Source organism: Aspergillus aculeatus, assembly GCF_001890905.1.
Source record: "Aspergillus aculeatus ATCC 16872 unplaced genomic scaffold ASPACscaffold_2, whole genome shotgun sequence".
In the NCBI taxonomy this organism is placed as follows: Eukaryota; Fungi; Ascomycota; class Eurotiomycetes; order Eurotiales; family Aspergillaceae; genus Aspergillus; species Aspergillus aculeatus.
In genome coordinates this window covers 2,554,913-2,568,314 of record NW_017962977.1, presented here as the reverse complement: position 1 = coordinate 2,568,314, position 13,402 = coordinate 2,554,913, and the positions used below count along the sequence as shown (strand labels likewise).

The window sequence follows — 13,402 nt, the reverse complement described above, 5'->3', positions numbered from 1 at the left end:
TGGATTGTGACCCACTGTTTGAGTGAACAACAAGATGGATGAGCGCCGTCGTTTTATGCAAACCCGAAATATTCGCTACCAGCAGTCATCGCGGTGTAAAGACGTTGCCTCAGAGTCTCGTAGCTCTCGTACTCGGGCAGATCAAGTTCTGCGGCTCGGAGTTAGCATGCGAGATTTTAGCTGATCGATTCTGTGTACTTACGGTTGAAACAAGTGTGGGAACTTGGAAGGCGATCCTTGTTGCCATAATCCCGATGGATATTGAACCGACTGACTCCATTCATACCCTCCAATTCCTTAAAGCCGTTCAATGGAACCTTGCTCGTGCCCGTGACGAACTGCAAGAGCTTAGCACGCTCTTCCTTGTCGAAGGAACGGACAGCACGCCAGAACCACTGGATCTGGGGCGACGAGGCCGAATAGTTATGGTACTCAGTGTTGACCTTCCAGTCGTCAACGTCAATCTCAGGCAGACCAGAGATTAGCAACTCGAGCTCCTGCTCATTGAAGATCGAAATTAGATCGGCAGGGATAATTTCATGGAATCCCTTCAAAAAGTTGTCTAGTTGTTCTTTGACGGACCCAATCAAGCGATAATCGACGACACGCTGCACGTATTCTTCCTTGTTCTCCTCGGTGACCGGGATATTGCTACCGTTCTCAATAAGATCGATCACTTGTTTCTCACCAAAGTCATCCGTCTCGACAGCAAACGTCTCAGTGATGATGTCTGTGATGTCATTTTCAAGCATCCAAAGAAGAGACTTGTAGTAGTCAAGATCCAAAGTCTCCATATCCTTGATAGACACTGACCGACTGAGGATACATTTGTAGACTGCGCGACTGAAGTGACAATCCAGGACGCGGCCTTCGTACAAAGCCTTGCCGATGATTCGTCCGATGAATTTGAAGAACATCAGATGCTCTGAATTGACACCACTCAAACGGTTAGGATGGAACGTAGTTCTGTCCGAAGCCACAGGAATGAACAGAGCGTAATTGGGATTGAACATGCCGCGTGCGAGAACTTGGAACCATTCTCTAGTCACACCGCCTGCATCAACACCCTCTTCACCATGGAAGCGCACATTCAACTTTCCGAACTTCAGTTCATCCGCCGTCTTGAAGTACAGAGACTTGAAGGAGTCGAGGAAAACTTGGTCACGTCTAACGGACAGCTGAAGAGGAGGGTGAGGATGGCGAGGCTCCGCACCACGAGAATGCAAGCGACGAGTGAAATAGTTGCGTTTGTTATCAAACTCGAGTACCTTAGGGTTCTTGACCAACAGTGAGAATGTGCCACTCATCAGTCGGGGGTTTTGCCGGACAAGTTCGTTCAGAATTTTGCGATGCTCTTCTGTGAACTTGAAGAAAAGGCTCTCCATATTGAGACCATTGTCAATTGAAGTGCTCGCGACCGAGAGCTCACGGCTGTTCCGCGAGATAGACGTATCTTTCAGCGTGGTGTTCTTGCACACGACCATCAAGGCTTCAATCAAAGGAAGAAGAATAGTCGCAACATTCAGCATGTTCTCTTTCTGTCGAATAACGGTCAAGCATTCGCTCAATCTAGTCCACAATGGTCCGAACGTTGCGCACTCGTATAAGGTTTGCATGACATCCTCTTTCGCAGCACTGGTCTCGGACTCGCTTCCCTTAACCTTGTCTGCGCGGTTGGGGTCGAATAGATAATCAAGCGCTGTCAAGACTCGCAGCAACTTGGCTTGATCGGAGCTAGCAGGAGAGAACTTAGCCAATGCCAAGCCCTGCATATCGGTACCAGTCCGGGCTTGGTGAATGTGCGACAGGAGTTCGTCCAGATCTGTAAGGATGACCGTGCTCAAAGCTTGAGCCTGCCTGACCAGCTCGTTTCCAATGACGTCCCTGGCTCCCGGAACGGCAGACAGGTTATTGATGGTAGACAGTGTATCTCTGAAGGTCTTGCCATTGCATTCGCGGGCTGCAAGGATATGAACCACCAATTGAAGGTTGTGATCAGGGACAACTGGGGGCTCAAGGGTCTTTTTCTTGTGCTTCTCTTCCTCAGCTGGACCCTTTGCCTTATCACCTGTGCTGGCTTCCGCATATTCTTCAGCCTGTGCCGATGTCTGTGTGGTCTCGACAGTGGGAACTGGGGCGTCCGTCATTGTGGCGTCTGCAGTAGAGCTTTCCTGTTCCGCGGAAGCGCTCTGCTGTTGGTCGCTGGAGCCCTGCTCAAGCTTTGGTTGCTCAGATTTCTTGCCCTTGGTCTCTTCCTCTTGCCGCTCCTTTTCGCGTCGAAGTAGAAGAGTCAGAGGCTGGGTGATGCTGCTCAGCAGACTGGACAATTGTTCCATGCAATTGGGATTCTCCATGATCAGCTTGCGGTCAAGGAGAGACAATAATGCGTTGAGCGCAAACTTGTTGGCGCGATTCTCCTTGCCCTTGCCTTTGCGGAATGCCTTGAGCTTCAGGGAAGACGACGAATCATGCTCGGTAAGGAAGAACCAAGCGATCTGTTGATTGTATTGAGACAAGAATGACAAGGTCCCCAAACATTGCTGCACCACCATGGTCGGAGTGACCTCGTTGCTGACGTTCGAGGAAGTCTGGAACGACAAATTGCGCTTGGTGGATTGAGGAGTCTTCTGAACAGAAGTTGGCTTGGCACGGAGCGAGAGCTGAGCAAAGCTGCGCTCAATGGCAGACACGTCCCCACTTCCATCTTGCAAGACAGAAAGAAGGAGACTAATCACTTCAACCCTGTTCTGGCGATTCTCACATACGTTGTGGAGAATGTCATTCAATTGATGGCGAGCATTGCCTTGAAGAGGCATGAACATCAAGCGCAGCAATGTAGCAACGCCGGGTTTGTCAAGCATTTGAACAATCTGGCGCCGTTGCTGCTTCTTTGGCTCTTGATTGTCGGCTGGCTCATTCCTATGACGGGGTTCGACTCTGGTGATGTCGTCGAATTGCTCCAAACGTCTGCCGGGCAAAGCACGAGCTTCAGCTACCAACTCGGGACTCAAGGTTGCAAGGACTTCGTCGGGCTGGTCAGCAAGAATAGCTTGTCGCAGAGCAGGATTGAGGGTTGCCAAGAAATCTGGTACATCCATCTCCCCGGCGTGTACCTGGGCGCCTTCAGTGGTAGTAGCTTGTCTGCGGGCATTGTCACGCTCACGGCGACGACGATCAGCGGCCTCTTGCTGCAGCAATTCGTCTCGAATCTCCGGAGGCAAGGCTTCCAAGAATTCTTGGTTGATTTCAGTAGGCTCCTCGCCAGCAGCAGCAGCTTGGGATCGTTGTTCTGCGAGTTGCTGCATGATGACCTCTTCCCTTAGTTCTTCAGGTAGAGCTTCGAGATACTCAGGGTCAATCTCCATTCCAGTAATATCAACTTGACGTCCTCTGATTGTCGTGTGCACGCGGCGGGCAGGTTCCGATGGCCCTGTGTCCGCTTGGGCTGACTCAGTCGCTTGGGCGACCACATCGGTTTGCTGCACATCGTCCATTGGCTCCGGATCAACGCCCGCAGCCTGTCGCTCTGCTTCCTGACGTTCAAGCTCTTGCTGTCTCCTGGCATTCTCTTCTTCCTCCTTCTGCTTGCGCTCTTTTTCCTCTTCCTCCCGAGCAATACGCTCCTGACGTTCACGCTCTGCACGCTCCTCTTCTTTCCGTTTGCGCTCTTCCTCCGCCTGTTTCTCGAGTCTCTTTCCTTCTTCAATAGCAGGCGGGACCAGAATCTTCAGGAGAGAGTTGATCACTCGCTGGGTCTTCTCAACATAATTATTGCTGAACAGAATGCGAGCCTCCTCTTGCCATCGGGTCTTGGTTGGGGCCAGAGCGAAGCTCACGGCCTGCGAAGGGTCATCCCTAGACCGAGAGGGTGCGGCCTGTTGTCTGCCAAGCCCAAAAATGTCTTGAATACGGTTGGAAGGAATAGCGCGTCTGTCGACATGGACATGAATACCATCTGGACGAGTAACAACACCAAATCCAGGAGCTCCTTGATTCCCAATTGCCTGCATAATTGCGTTCATGAAGCTGACAGGACTGTCCATGGGGAGAAGGCGGCCGGTTGACACGGGCTCCATGCCATGAACCCAATCTGTGAACGCCTCATTACCGGGTCCACGGGGCTGGCCAACAGCGTCAGAGCCACGGTCAGTACGAACAAGGAGAGGATTTGTTCCGTCGTCAGCCCCTCCTCGGGGTGGAATCTGAGTCCGGTGAAGTCGGTAGGGCGGGATAGGAACAATGCCATGGCGACTGGGCATGATTCCTGTGACAGCAGCCCAGGCGGGTTGAGTGCCACGGAATCGATGATGATGACCGCGGGGCGGATGATCGTCAGCGTCCCATCCCCATGGGTCAATGAGATCTTCCTCGTCGTCGAACCCTTGATAAGAGCCTTGATCTTCATCGGCGTCCTCGAGTTCCTCCTCCAATTCGTCGATCTCTTCGTCTTCTGGGGCGACGTTAGCACATCAAAGAGCAAAAGGAATATGAAGTTGATGGAGCTACTGACCTTCATCTTCTGCCAACTCATCGTCGACCATATCGTCATGCATGTCATCAAGGCTATCAGCCTGAAGTCCATCGACACCACCAGCAGCCTCATTGAGAACTCGGAACAAGTCGTCAAAACGTTGCCCGTCGCCACGTTGATCGGCTTGCCTGATATCATCTAGCTCGTCTTCGAATTGATTCATGATCTCAGCTTCCTCATCACCTTCAGACATGTCTTCACTTTCCCATTCGTCCTCGTCTCCTTCATCGAGACTGTCGTTGTCATGGTCGCCGGTGATTTCGCCAGCGAGGATATCGTCATCATCCATTTCAGAGACGTCATCATCCTCATCCTCATCTTCGTCGTCTTCATCGTCATCGTCATCATCTTCGTCATCAAGGACGACTTCAATATCCATGCCATTGTCACCGGGTAGGCCTTCAATAGGTCCCATGCCTTCAATCTCATCTTCATCACTTACGACTTCGCCATCATCTTCCGGTAGCTCCTCGTCGTAGTCCATTTCTTCGTCATATTCATCGTCATACATCTCATCATCTTCCTCCTCGGACTCTTCAGAGCTCGTCTCCTCCTCATGACGAGGCTCAAGCATGCCCAGTGTAGAATGGCGGAACAGATCAGGGGTCTCCTCACGGTCGTCCTCCATATCCGATACCGATGTGGCTGATGAGATCTCATCGTCCTCAGTCTCACCTAGAGTAGATATATCTGAATTCTCGCTCAGAATGACTGCCGTCTGCGTAAGTTTGTTGATGGGGCGTAGGATATACTTGATGACCCGTTTGGATGCCGGGAAATTGAGATCGATCTCCGCCACCGAGGCAGTGAGGGCAGATAGGAAGTGTTTCTCGAACATGGTCTTCCCTAGCTGCCTGACAGACGATGGGAAGCCCGACTCACTCGAGCCGTACGTGTACCCGCTCAGCATCTTGTCGAAAAGATCCGCAAGAGACATCAGCCTGGCATACTTGGCATCCAAAGGCTCAGTTGAAGAGTTCGCCTCCTTGTAGCATCGTAGAGCATGTTCAAGGACGAATCTTCGCACGAAGACAAGTTCAGGCTCATCTTCATCGTTGTAATTGGGCTCATTGCGACGCCCTCTAATCCCACCGAATTCACCAGTTTTGGCGCACAGAGCGACGAGCACACGCATCGTCCAAGCAGATGTATTGCTGCGCTTCTTGAACGTAACGGACTCGTCATGTTCCATGGTCCCAACAGGTACAAGAGCGTTCAGGAGATAATTCAAGATTCCGGAACGAGGCTTCGAAGGGGTACTTGCGAGAGGATCGGCTTTGCGTGAGAAGTTGATAAATTCAACCTTGGTGCGATTGTACGACGAGAGGAGCTCAGTCAAACACTGCAGAAGGAAGCAGCGATAAATGTAAATGGGATGATCATCAGCCTTGAAAGCAGGCTTATCCGATTTCTTAGAACTTCGGGTGCCCTGAGCGTCATTGCTGGTGACTGATGGCAGTGGCTCGTCAACTGACATCTCAACATCGGTCTGAGTTTCCGACTGATCAGGGGCAGCTGGATCTGCGGTTTCAGTCGGGGGTTCCTTGTCATCGACATCCTTGTAAGACAGAAGTTCAGAGAGGAGATAGTGTATAACGCCATCCGGATTTTCTACCACGGGAGGTTTGAGTTCAGCAGTGGTCTTTGGTTTATCTTTATCCTCGACAGTTGACGCGTCTCCAGACTGAGCCTCACCACTGCTTGACTTCTCAGCTCCTTGCTTAGATGTAGAGGATCCTTGAGAAGTATTGTTCTTTTCAGTCTTCAGCACGAGGACCTGCGGACGTTGCCGATTATCAAATCGCTGCAGCTTGAGCTTTTCGTTTGTAACTTCCACGAATAGTTCTGGGGATCTAAGCACAAGATGGTACATTTGGCGTACATAGCCAGTGGTGTCAACTTGGCGAGTAGACTTGGTTTCGAAGTTCGCAACAATCTCGCTTCTCATTATCTGGCGGATCGTATCATCATCTTCCACAATGTGTCTCAGGATCAGCATAAAAGCCGACTGCAATTTCTCATTTGTGGCACTGGAGAGCTGCTTGACCATGACAAACAGACGCTGTAAACTGCGCTTTTCACCTAGGCGGACAGCGATCTCGCGGCTTCGAGTAAGAATCACGAGAATTCGGCAAATGGAAAGAGCCAAAGTGTCATCTTTGCCAACCCTAGGCAACACTTCGACCAATGCTTCGAACAACTGCATCTTCTGGTCGGGTGCAACAAGCGGATCTTCCAGATGAGCTGGGCCTTCGTCGTCAGCACTTGCAGCATCATTGCTAGGAGGCGTCCAGCGGATTTGAGGCGGCTGGGCATCATCTGAAAGTAACTTTTCCAGGACAAGCAATACATGCCCAATCCAGGGGAACGTTTCATCGGTAGACTTCTCTGGAGTTACTTGAACGAACCCAAGGAAAGTCGAGAAACATTCCTTAAGCTCCCCTAATGCAGCATTGTACATTTCTCGGTCTTGCACAACCAAGGCGAGAAGATGAGCATAGGCGGCTACCTTCTTACCAGCTGCCTGGAAATTCTCCATCTGTAGTGAGACCAGCGACTGGACCAGAATCTCGCCAACGTCTCTGCGGAAACTTTCTGGGTCACGGTGCTTCCTGGTAGCAGAAGCAATGAGGTCGGCCAATTCAAAAGACACATCGTGATGCTCGTTCAGAACATCCAAGCAGCGTTCAATCAGATTTGAGCGAACTTTCTCTCGTTCGGCATCCAAGTCTTCAACTGTGACCACTTGGCGTCGCTTTGTTGGCTGTTCTGAACGTTGTTCCGGCGCTTGATTAGCGGCTTGGTTCAAAGGACCGGACAAGATGCCTTCAGCAGTTGAAGTATTGCGTGGGATCCTGGTGGACGGATGTCCCCGTTCATCATCCCCTGCTCCGTGATCGTCATTGAGAATATGAGTCAATGCTCTAGCTAAGAACTCCGTACCATGTCTGACTTCGCTATCCTCGTTCCTGCCTTGACCCTGTTCAGGGCGTGATCCGTCTTCGGTCGGCCGACCCGACGCTTGAGCCAAGAGCAGGGCGAGCGCAGATCGATCGAGTACGCTGCTGAACGGCGAGTCTCCTGCAGCATCGTCAGCTGGCTCAGCCCCGGGTGGTGTGAACGAACGGATAGACTCGATGTCGTTAGGTGGCGGAGGTACTCTCGGCGGGGCCCGCAACCAAGTTTGTGCCCTGCAGTATTCTTCGGCAGTACCGTGATTGTAGCATCGATACGCTGCTTCGTTCAGAAGATCGCTATCAAACCCCTTCTCCCGAAGTAACAGCAACCGATCCCTGCTGATGACAAAGGCTCGTCGAGATACATCTACCAGAGCAGGAGGCGTATCGGATTGCCGAGCAGCTCCGGCCTCATGGTCTCCATCAAGCGATGAGCGCAAGATGTCGATCAGGCACTTGACAACCGAACTGGACGACTGTGTGGCGAAATCTGAGTTCCACATTTCACGGGCCATTGGCAAAATTTCCATTCGAAGATCAACGAGAAACTGAGCAGGCTGGAAGTAATCTGGCCGGTCGCGGTCGCGGTCACCGCTTGTTGTCATCGATTGTGTTTGGCTAGACTCCATTATGTTCTTACCCGAGGCGAGCTCAGAAAAGAAGCCAAGAATGATCTTGATACCACCGTATGCGGAAGTGAGTCTCGCAGAGACATCTGTCTCAGATTCTGGAACATTTTCTGGTGGCGTAAGAGTCTTCACCTCCTGGACAAATAGGTCGCAGATCTCTTTCATTGCTTTTAAGCCTTCTAGTCTCTTGAACGCGAACAGCACCATTGTCAGATAGTGTGCATGCGGGCGGTCCGGCGTGACTATGAAAACAAGCATGATTAGCTATTATGTCGTCAAGGGTAATATTTTAGGGACCATATTTACTCACCCTCATAAAGCAGATGCGAGAAGGAAGAAAGTATGACGATGAGGTAAGCGAAACGCAGCTTCGAGCTCTGACTTAATTTCGGAGGCAGAAATCGCAACTGCTCGAGCACGGCTTGCGCAATCTCTTCAGCCACCGAAGTTGCGTTCTGTTTCTGGTAAGCATCATATCTCTTCTTTCCGCTCAGACCAAGACCCAAATTGTGAAAGAATCCCGTGATAGAGGAAGGCAAAGAACTCAGGAGGTATCGCAGAGCTTGCGCATTCGTGAAGGCGACTCCGGTTTCAGGGACCTTGGATGCGTTTGGCTTTGTCTCTTGCACAGCACCTGTCTGAGCGGCGTCGCTTGCAGCTGAGCCCTCCCGTTGGGATCCACCGCTTGGAACAAGTACGGCGTCAGAGTTCGGCTGTAACTGAGCATCAGCGGGCTTGTCGGAAGTAGCACCAGACTGTTGCACTTTCGTGGCCTGATCCCAAGTATCAGGTATGTTCTTCTCAAGCAGAATCTCCTCCCAAACGCAAGCAGCATGCAATCCTCCCAATTTCTTTACGAGCGAGCAGTAATGGTCAGCTAGGTTCACCTGGACAAAGATAGGAAGCTGTAGACTGGGGCGGGATTGATATAGGGGCATGGAGAAAATTTCGCGAAGGAAGTCTGTCAAAACAAGTGCAGCTCCCATGTGCTTTGCAAAATACGTCCCATGTGTCAACGCGGGGGAAAGTGATTCTTTGCCTTTATCCTCCGACCCAGGTTGAGACGACTGTTTAATCAAAGGACTGAAGAAGCCGTTGTGGAGATTTTCGGGCTTCTGCCAGAATTCCGCGAGCATGTCAACAGCCCGCTCGGTCCGCTGCAAAAGAGATGGTACGACCACATGAGGTTTGGTTTCAGCTAACATGTGCACGAGAACAGCAAGCTCCTGGTTGGCTTCCGTGTTGTGAAAATCAAAGGGAAGGCTCTGCAGAGTTGCGAAGTCGAGAATGAACTCCGCGGCACCAGACTCGATGAAATATGTGCAGTTGGCTTGATTCTCAAAGAAGGCCCCCAAGAAACGAACAACAGGATAAAGGTAGTCCGTAGCCGTGAGTCCTGAATCATCTACATTCTCGGGCTCAAGTTGTGCGTCCGAAGAGGGCAGAAGTTGACTGATATCGCCAATCTGAAGCTTCCCGCCGTTTGGAAGCGAGTCGGAGTTGAGATGGGGAATCCCAAGCGAAGATTGAGCGTCAGAAGAATCCTGACTTTCAACTCCGATTGCATTCAACAGATGAGAAGTTGATCCTGCAAGGACTTGCTTGCCTTGCTGGTCTTCTGTCCAAAGTTTCGCTCCCATACCATGTGACCAAGCTTTAGTTTTGCAAAGGAGTCCCACACGGGCGACCATGACAATGACCGCAGTCATGACATGGGACTTCAAAGCTGGATGGTGCCGCACAAGCTCGTCAAAGGTAGTACCCAAGGAGCGGACCAAGTTAGGGTCGTCTTTCAGGCATTTCACATGCTCCGGGTTCTCGAAAATTTCGAAGAAACTCTCCAGTGCATGGGAAGACTGAAACAGGTCCAATCCTGACGAGTTAAGACAAATGGCTCCGAACGCAGCAGGCACGCAAGAAAGAGCTTCTGCAGCAGACATTATCCCAGGTGCCAGCCGTACATCTTTCGGTCGTGCAATGCTATAGACGCGAGGGGCTTTATCCTTGGTCGCTGTGGGATCCGAAGTTCCAGTATTTGCAGTCGTCGAGGGCTCATTTTCTGTGGAGACATCCTCCGGCTCGGCTGCTGACTTTTCGGCGACCTTCAGCTCGGAGAATGTGACGGCCTCCAGCAGACTTTTACTGAGTCCAGCTTCAGCAATGACCGCGTAGCTGGTGGGCTCATTATGAATGAAGCTGCTCAAAATATTGACCGCATTGCTCCAAACGTGAGAGCCGAACACCCGGGCATTTTCAAGCACAAGCCGCAACGATGTCAGCAGCTGAGGCGAGTCGATCAGATTCCGAAGAACACGATCGAAGCCACCGCCATTGTGTTGCATGATATGATTGACGAAACGAAACATCCAACGGAGGGTCTGTTGCTGAAAATAGGGGATCTGATAGTCGATAGAAGGTGTCTTGTGTTGCGGGGGGAGTCCATTTCCGCTTTTTACATGCTCGAAAGAAGATTTGGTTTCATGATCGATCAAGTCTGAGATTGCATCGAATCCCTTCGAACTAGTAAGAGTACCAAGTGCATCACGAACTGCGTGCACGAAGGTATCCAAGAATTCCATTACCCTGGAGTAGACTCGACGGGCCTTCTCAGTTCGTAGCTTCAAGACATCCACGAACATTGGGATCAGCCCGGCGGAAACAAGAGTCTCGGGAGTCCTAGTACTTGATCCGGGCAGCGTCCGCAGTAAGGCAAGCAAAGCATCCCGCCACTCATCCTGGCTACCATCATCCTGCTCGTTGTCCTCGGAGCCCAGCTCATTGACTACCTTCCGGGTGAGGAACATCAAAACACCATGGTTCACATTCACACTCAAAGCAGCACAGACGTCAATAGCACGAGCCTTGTGTTTCGCAAGGGCGTCGAGCGCCTGGAGTGCCAATGTCTGCACAGTCCGTGAAACTTCCAGATCACCGCTTGCCCCAAGATGAACAAGTTCAGCCAGTTGGAAAGCGAGCTGAAGGCGCTTGGGTTGTTCCATATCATACTGAAGTATCTTTTGTTGGAATAGCGGCTCGGGGTAAACATAAGCCAGGTTGGTGAGGGCAAGGATTCGAATAGCCAGGATCTGCTCCCTGCTGTCCCGAGACGTTGCCAATCCCTGAGCAGTGCGAATTCTGTGCAGCAATTCATACTTGGAGTCATCTGGGACCTCTCCCACATAAGTGGAAAGAAGATCCTCGGCCTTAGATGATGAGATCTTAGAATAGGGGATTTCAAGATTCGTGCCGCCCCGTAGCGCTTCGTCTGGCTTTGCGGGAGTCGCGATCACAGAACTGGGCGAGTCGTCGGTGGTGGACAGACGACTCAAGCGTGGGGTGGGGTGAGTATGAGTTCTACGCAGAGGTGTTGGAGTAGTGGGAGGTTGCACTGAAGTGCCGCTAGTATCGGTCTCAAACAACGCCTTCGCTGGCTCCGATGGTCCGGATGGATAATAGAGCAAGCGAACATGCCCCCACTCATCCCAGCTGTCGTTCTCTCGAGTCAGCGTGACCAAATCGTTGGCGTTGTGTTTAGTCTGGGGTCCCTTCTCCTTCGTCTTGACTGCTGCTGCAGGTAACACACCAGTCGGACGAGGAAATGGGGCGGCAATCTTCTGTAGTTTCTCTAAGTCGATATTGTAATGTGCTGCTAACAAGCTCTGCTGGAGATGGGAGCCACCTCGGTGGCGTGAATGATACCTCTGTGCCAGGCAGAGCGACAGGCGTAGAGTTGACTGGAGAAGAGAAGGCGATGTGGTGTTGAGGAGATCCCCAAGGCGTTCACTACTACCATACAGACTGCGGTTGCCACACTTCTCCAGCAGGAGTCGGGAGAAATCGATGATCACTTCCAGTAGTTCCCTATCTCCTTCTGGGCCATACTGCAAAGCCTCCAACCTGGCATCGACATCCTCCGAAACCCCGCCATTGTCATCTGTCGCGCAGCACTGCACCAAGAACTGTCTGCTGAAAGACTTCGTCTGCGGGCCTTGACTGAGGGTATAAGTTTCGATCACAGATGCAAGAATCTCATCGAATCGGTTGAGAACGTTGATCCAATGGTACAAGTCGCCTCTGGGAAATGGCCATAGACGAGAGAAGCTGTTGAGATGTGACGGGAGCTCGGGAATTGAGATAGTCGTAGCACGAGTGATAAATTCTGCTAGATATGGCGACTAAACGCACCGAGAGCGAGAAAATTTTTCAGTCAGCCTTCACATCAACAACGATGGCACGCGGGGTTTGAAGCGAGATTAACTCACGATCGTGGCTTCATGTTTCTGGCTCGCGACCTTTTTAATTCTCCCCATGATTACGATTGTGAGGACCGGCGGTCATGAGGAAATGTAAAGGACTCGAGGAACTCCTCTTAAAGAGGGTGGAGGGGGGAGGGGGGGTCGTGGAGACCGGGTCGCGGATCAAGTCGCGAGAAGGCCTTATGACGTTTTTTTCCCAACTCTCCGCCTCGAGCAAACCAAAGAGTGAAGCGGTCAAGAAAAAAACCAGGAGTGTTGGGGACGAGTTGATAGAATGCAGAGAACTCTGCCCGATCGGAAAGGTTGAACGGTCGGAGAAAGTGGAAGAAGATAGAGTAAGGAATGAGGATAGCGGCGTTACTACTGTACCACTGGCGATGATCAAGGATGACAGGGAACGGTGCAGGCGCTGCCCTGAAATTTCGATCTCGATTTAGAGGATTCAAACAAGCGGGAGAGGAAAGGAATCGAGTCCTCGCTTTGATGAAAGGATAAGAGGTTGAGTTAGTTGTCGATGGGAGGGAGGGGAAGGGAGGTGGGGTGTAAGTACTGGTTGAGAGGAAGAGAAGGAGGAGGAGGAGGAGGAGGAGGAGGAGGAAGTGAGTCGTCGGGTGTTGCTTGCAGCTGGAAGGTTCGTGAAATTATGCCGGTGATGAACTGGACGGGAGCTTCTCTAGCGGGCGGCTCTCTCTTTAGTTAGCACGCTCCTACCTCTTACCTTCGCGGTTGAAGCGTCCGGGGCGGGTCTTCTTCTTTCCCCGCTGCCAGTGTTATCATTGCATCAGAGCCTACTTTAGGCCCGACTACTACCCTACCTAGTACAGTACAGTGAATATGTCCAACTTTTGTGACGGCTCATTTAGGAAAACAAAAGCGTCAAGGTAGAATGCTTCGGTAAGACTCGGTGATGCCTCGACCAGTCTGTTTGCTTGTCTTTCCACACTATGTCCCAAAATCCATGCCATGTCTAGCACTAGTGTTGTCTTGTGATATATACTTCCTGCCCTAGCTTGAGTTGTGTTATACAAC

The 13,402-nt window shown here is 51.4% G+C and overlaps 1 protein-coding gene across 1 annotated transcript; it reads right to left on the bottom strand.

The window, feature by feature from the left end:
* Positions 1-53: 53 nt before the first annotated feature.
* Positions 54-12,427, bottom strand: tom1 (E3 ubiquitin-protein ligase TOM1; the record flags this gene model as incomplete). The annotated part of the gene is made up of 5 exons (XM_020200648.1): positions 54-148; positions 203-4,450; positions 4,511-8,359; positions 8,428-12,292; positions 12,380-12,427. 5 exons carry the CDS (start codon positions 12,425-12,427, stop codon positions 54-56), a joined length of 12,105 nt encoding a protein of 4,034 aa, XP_020060482.1.
* Positions 12,428-13,402: the final 975 nt, after the last annotated feature.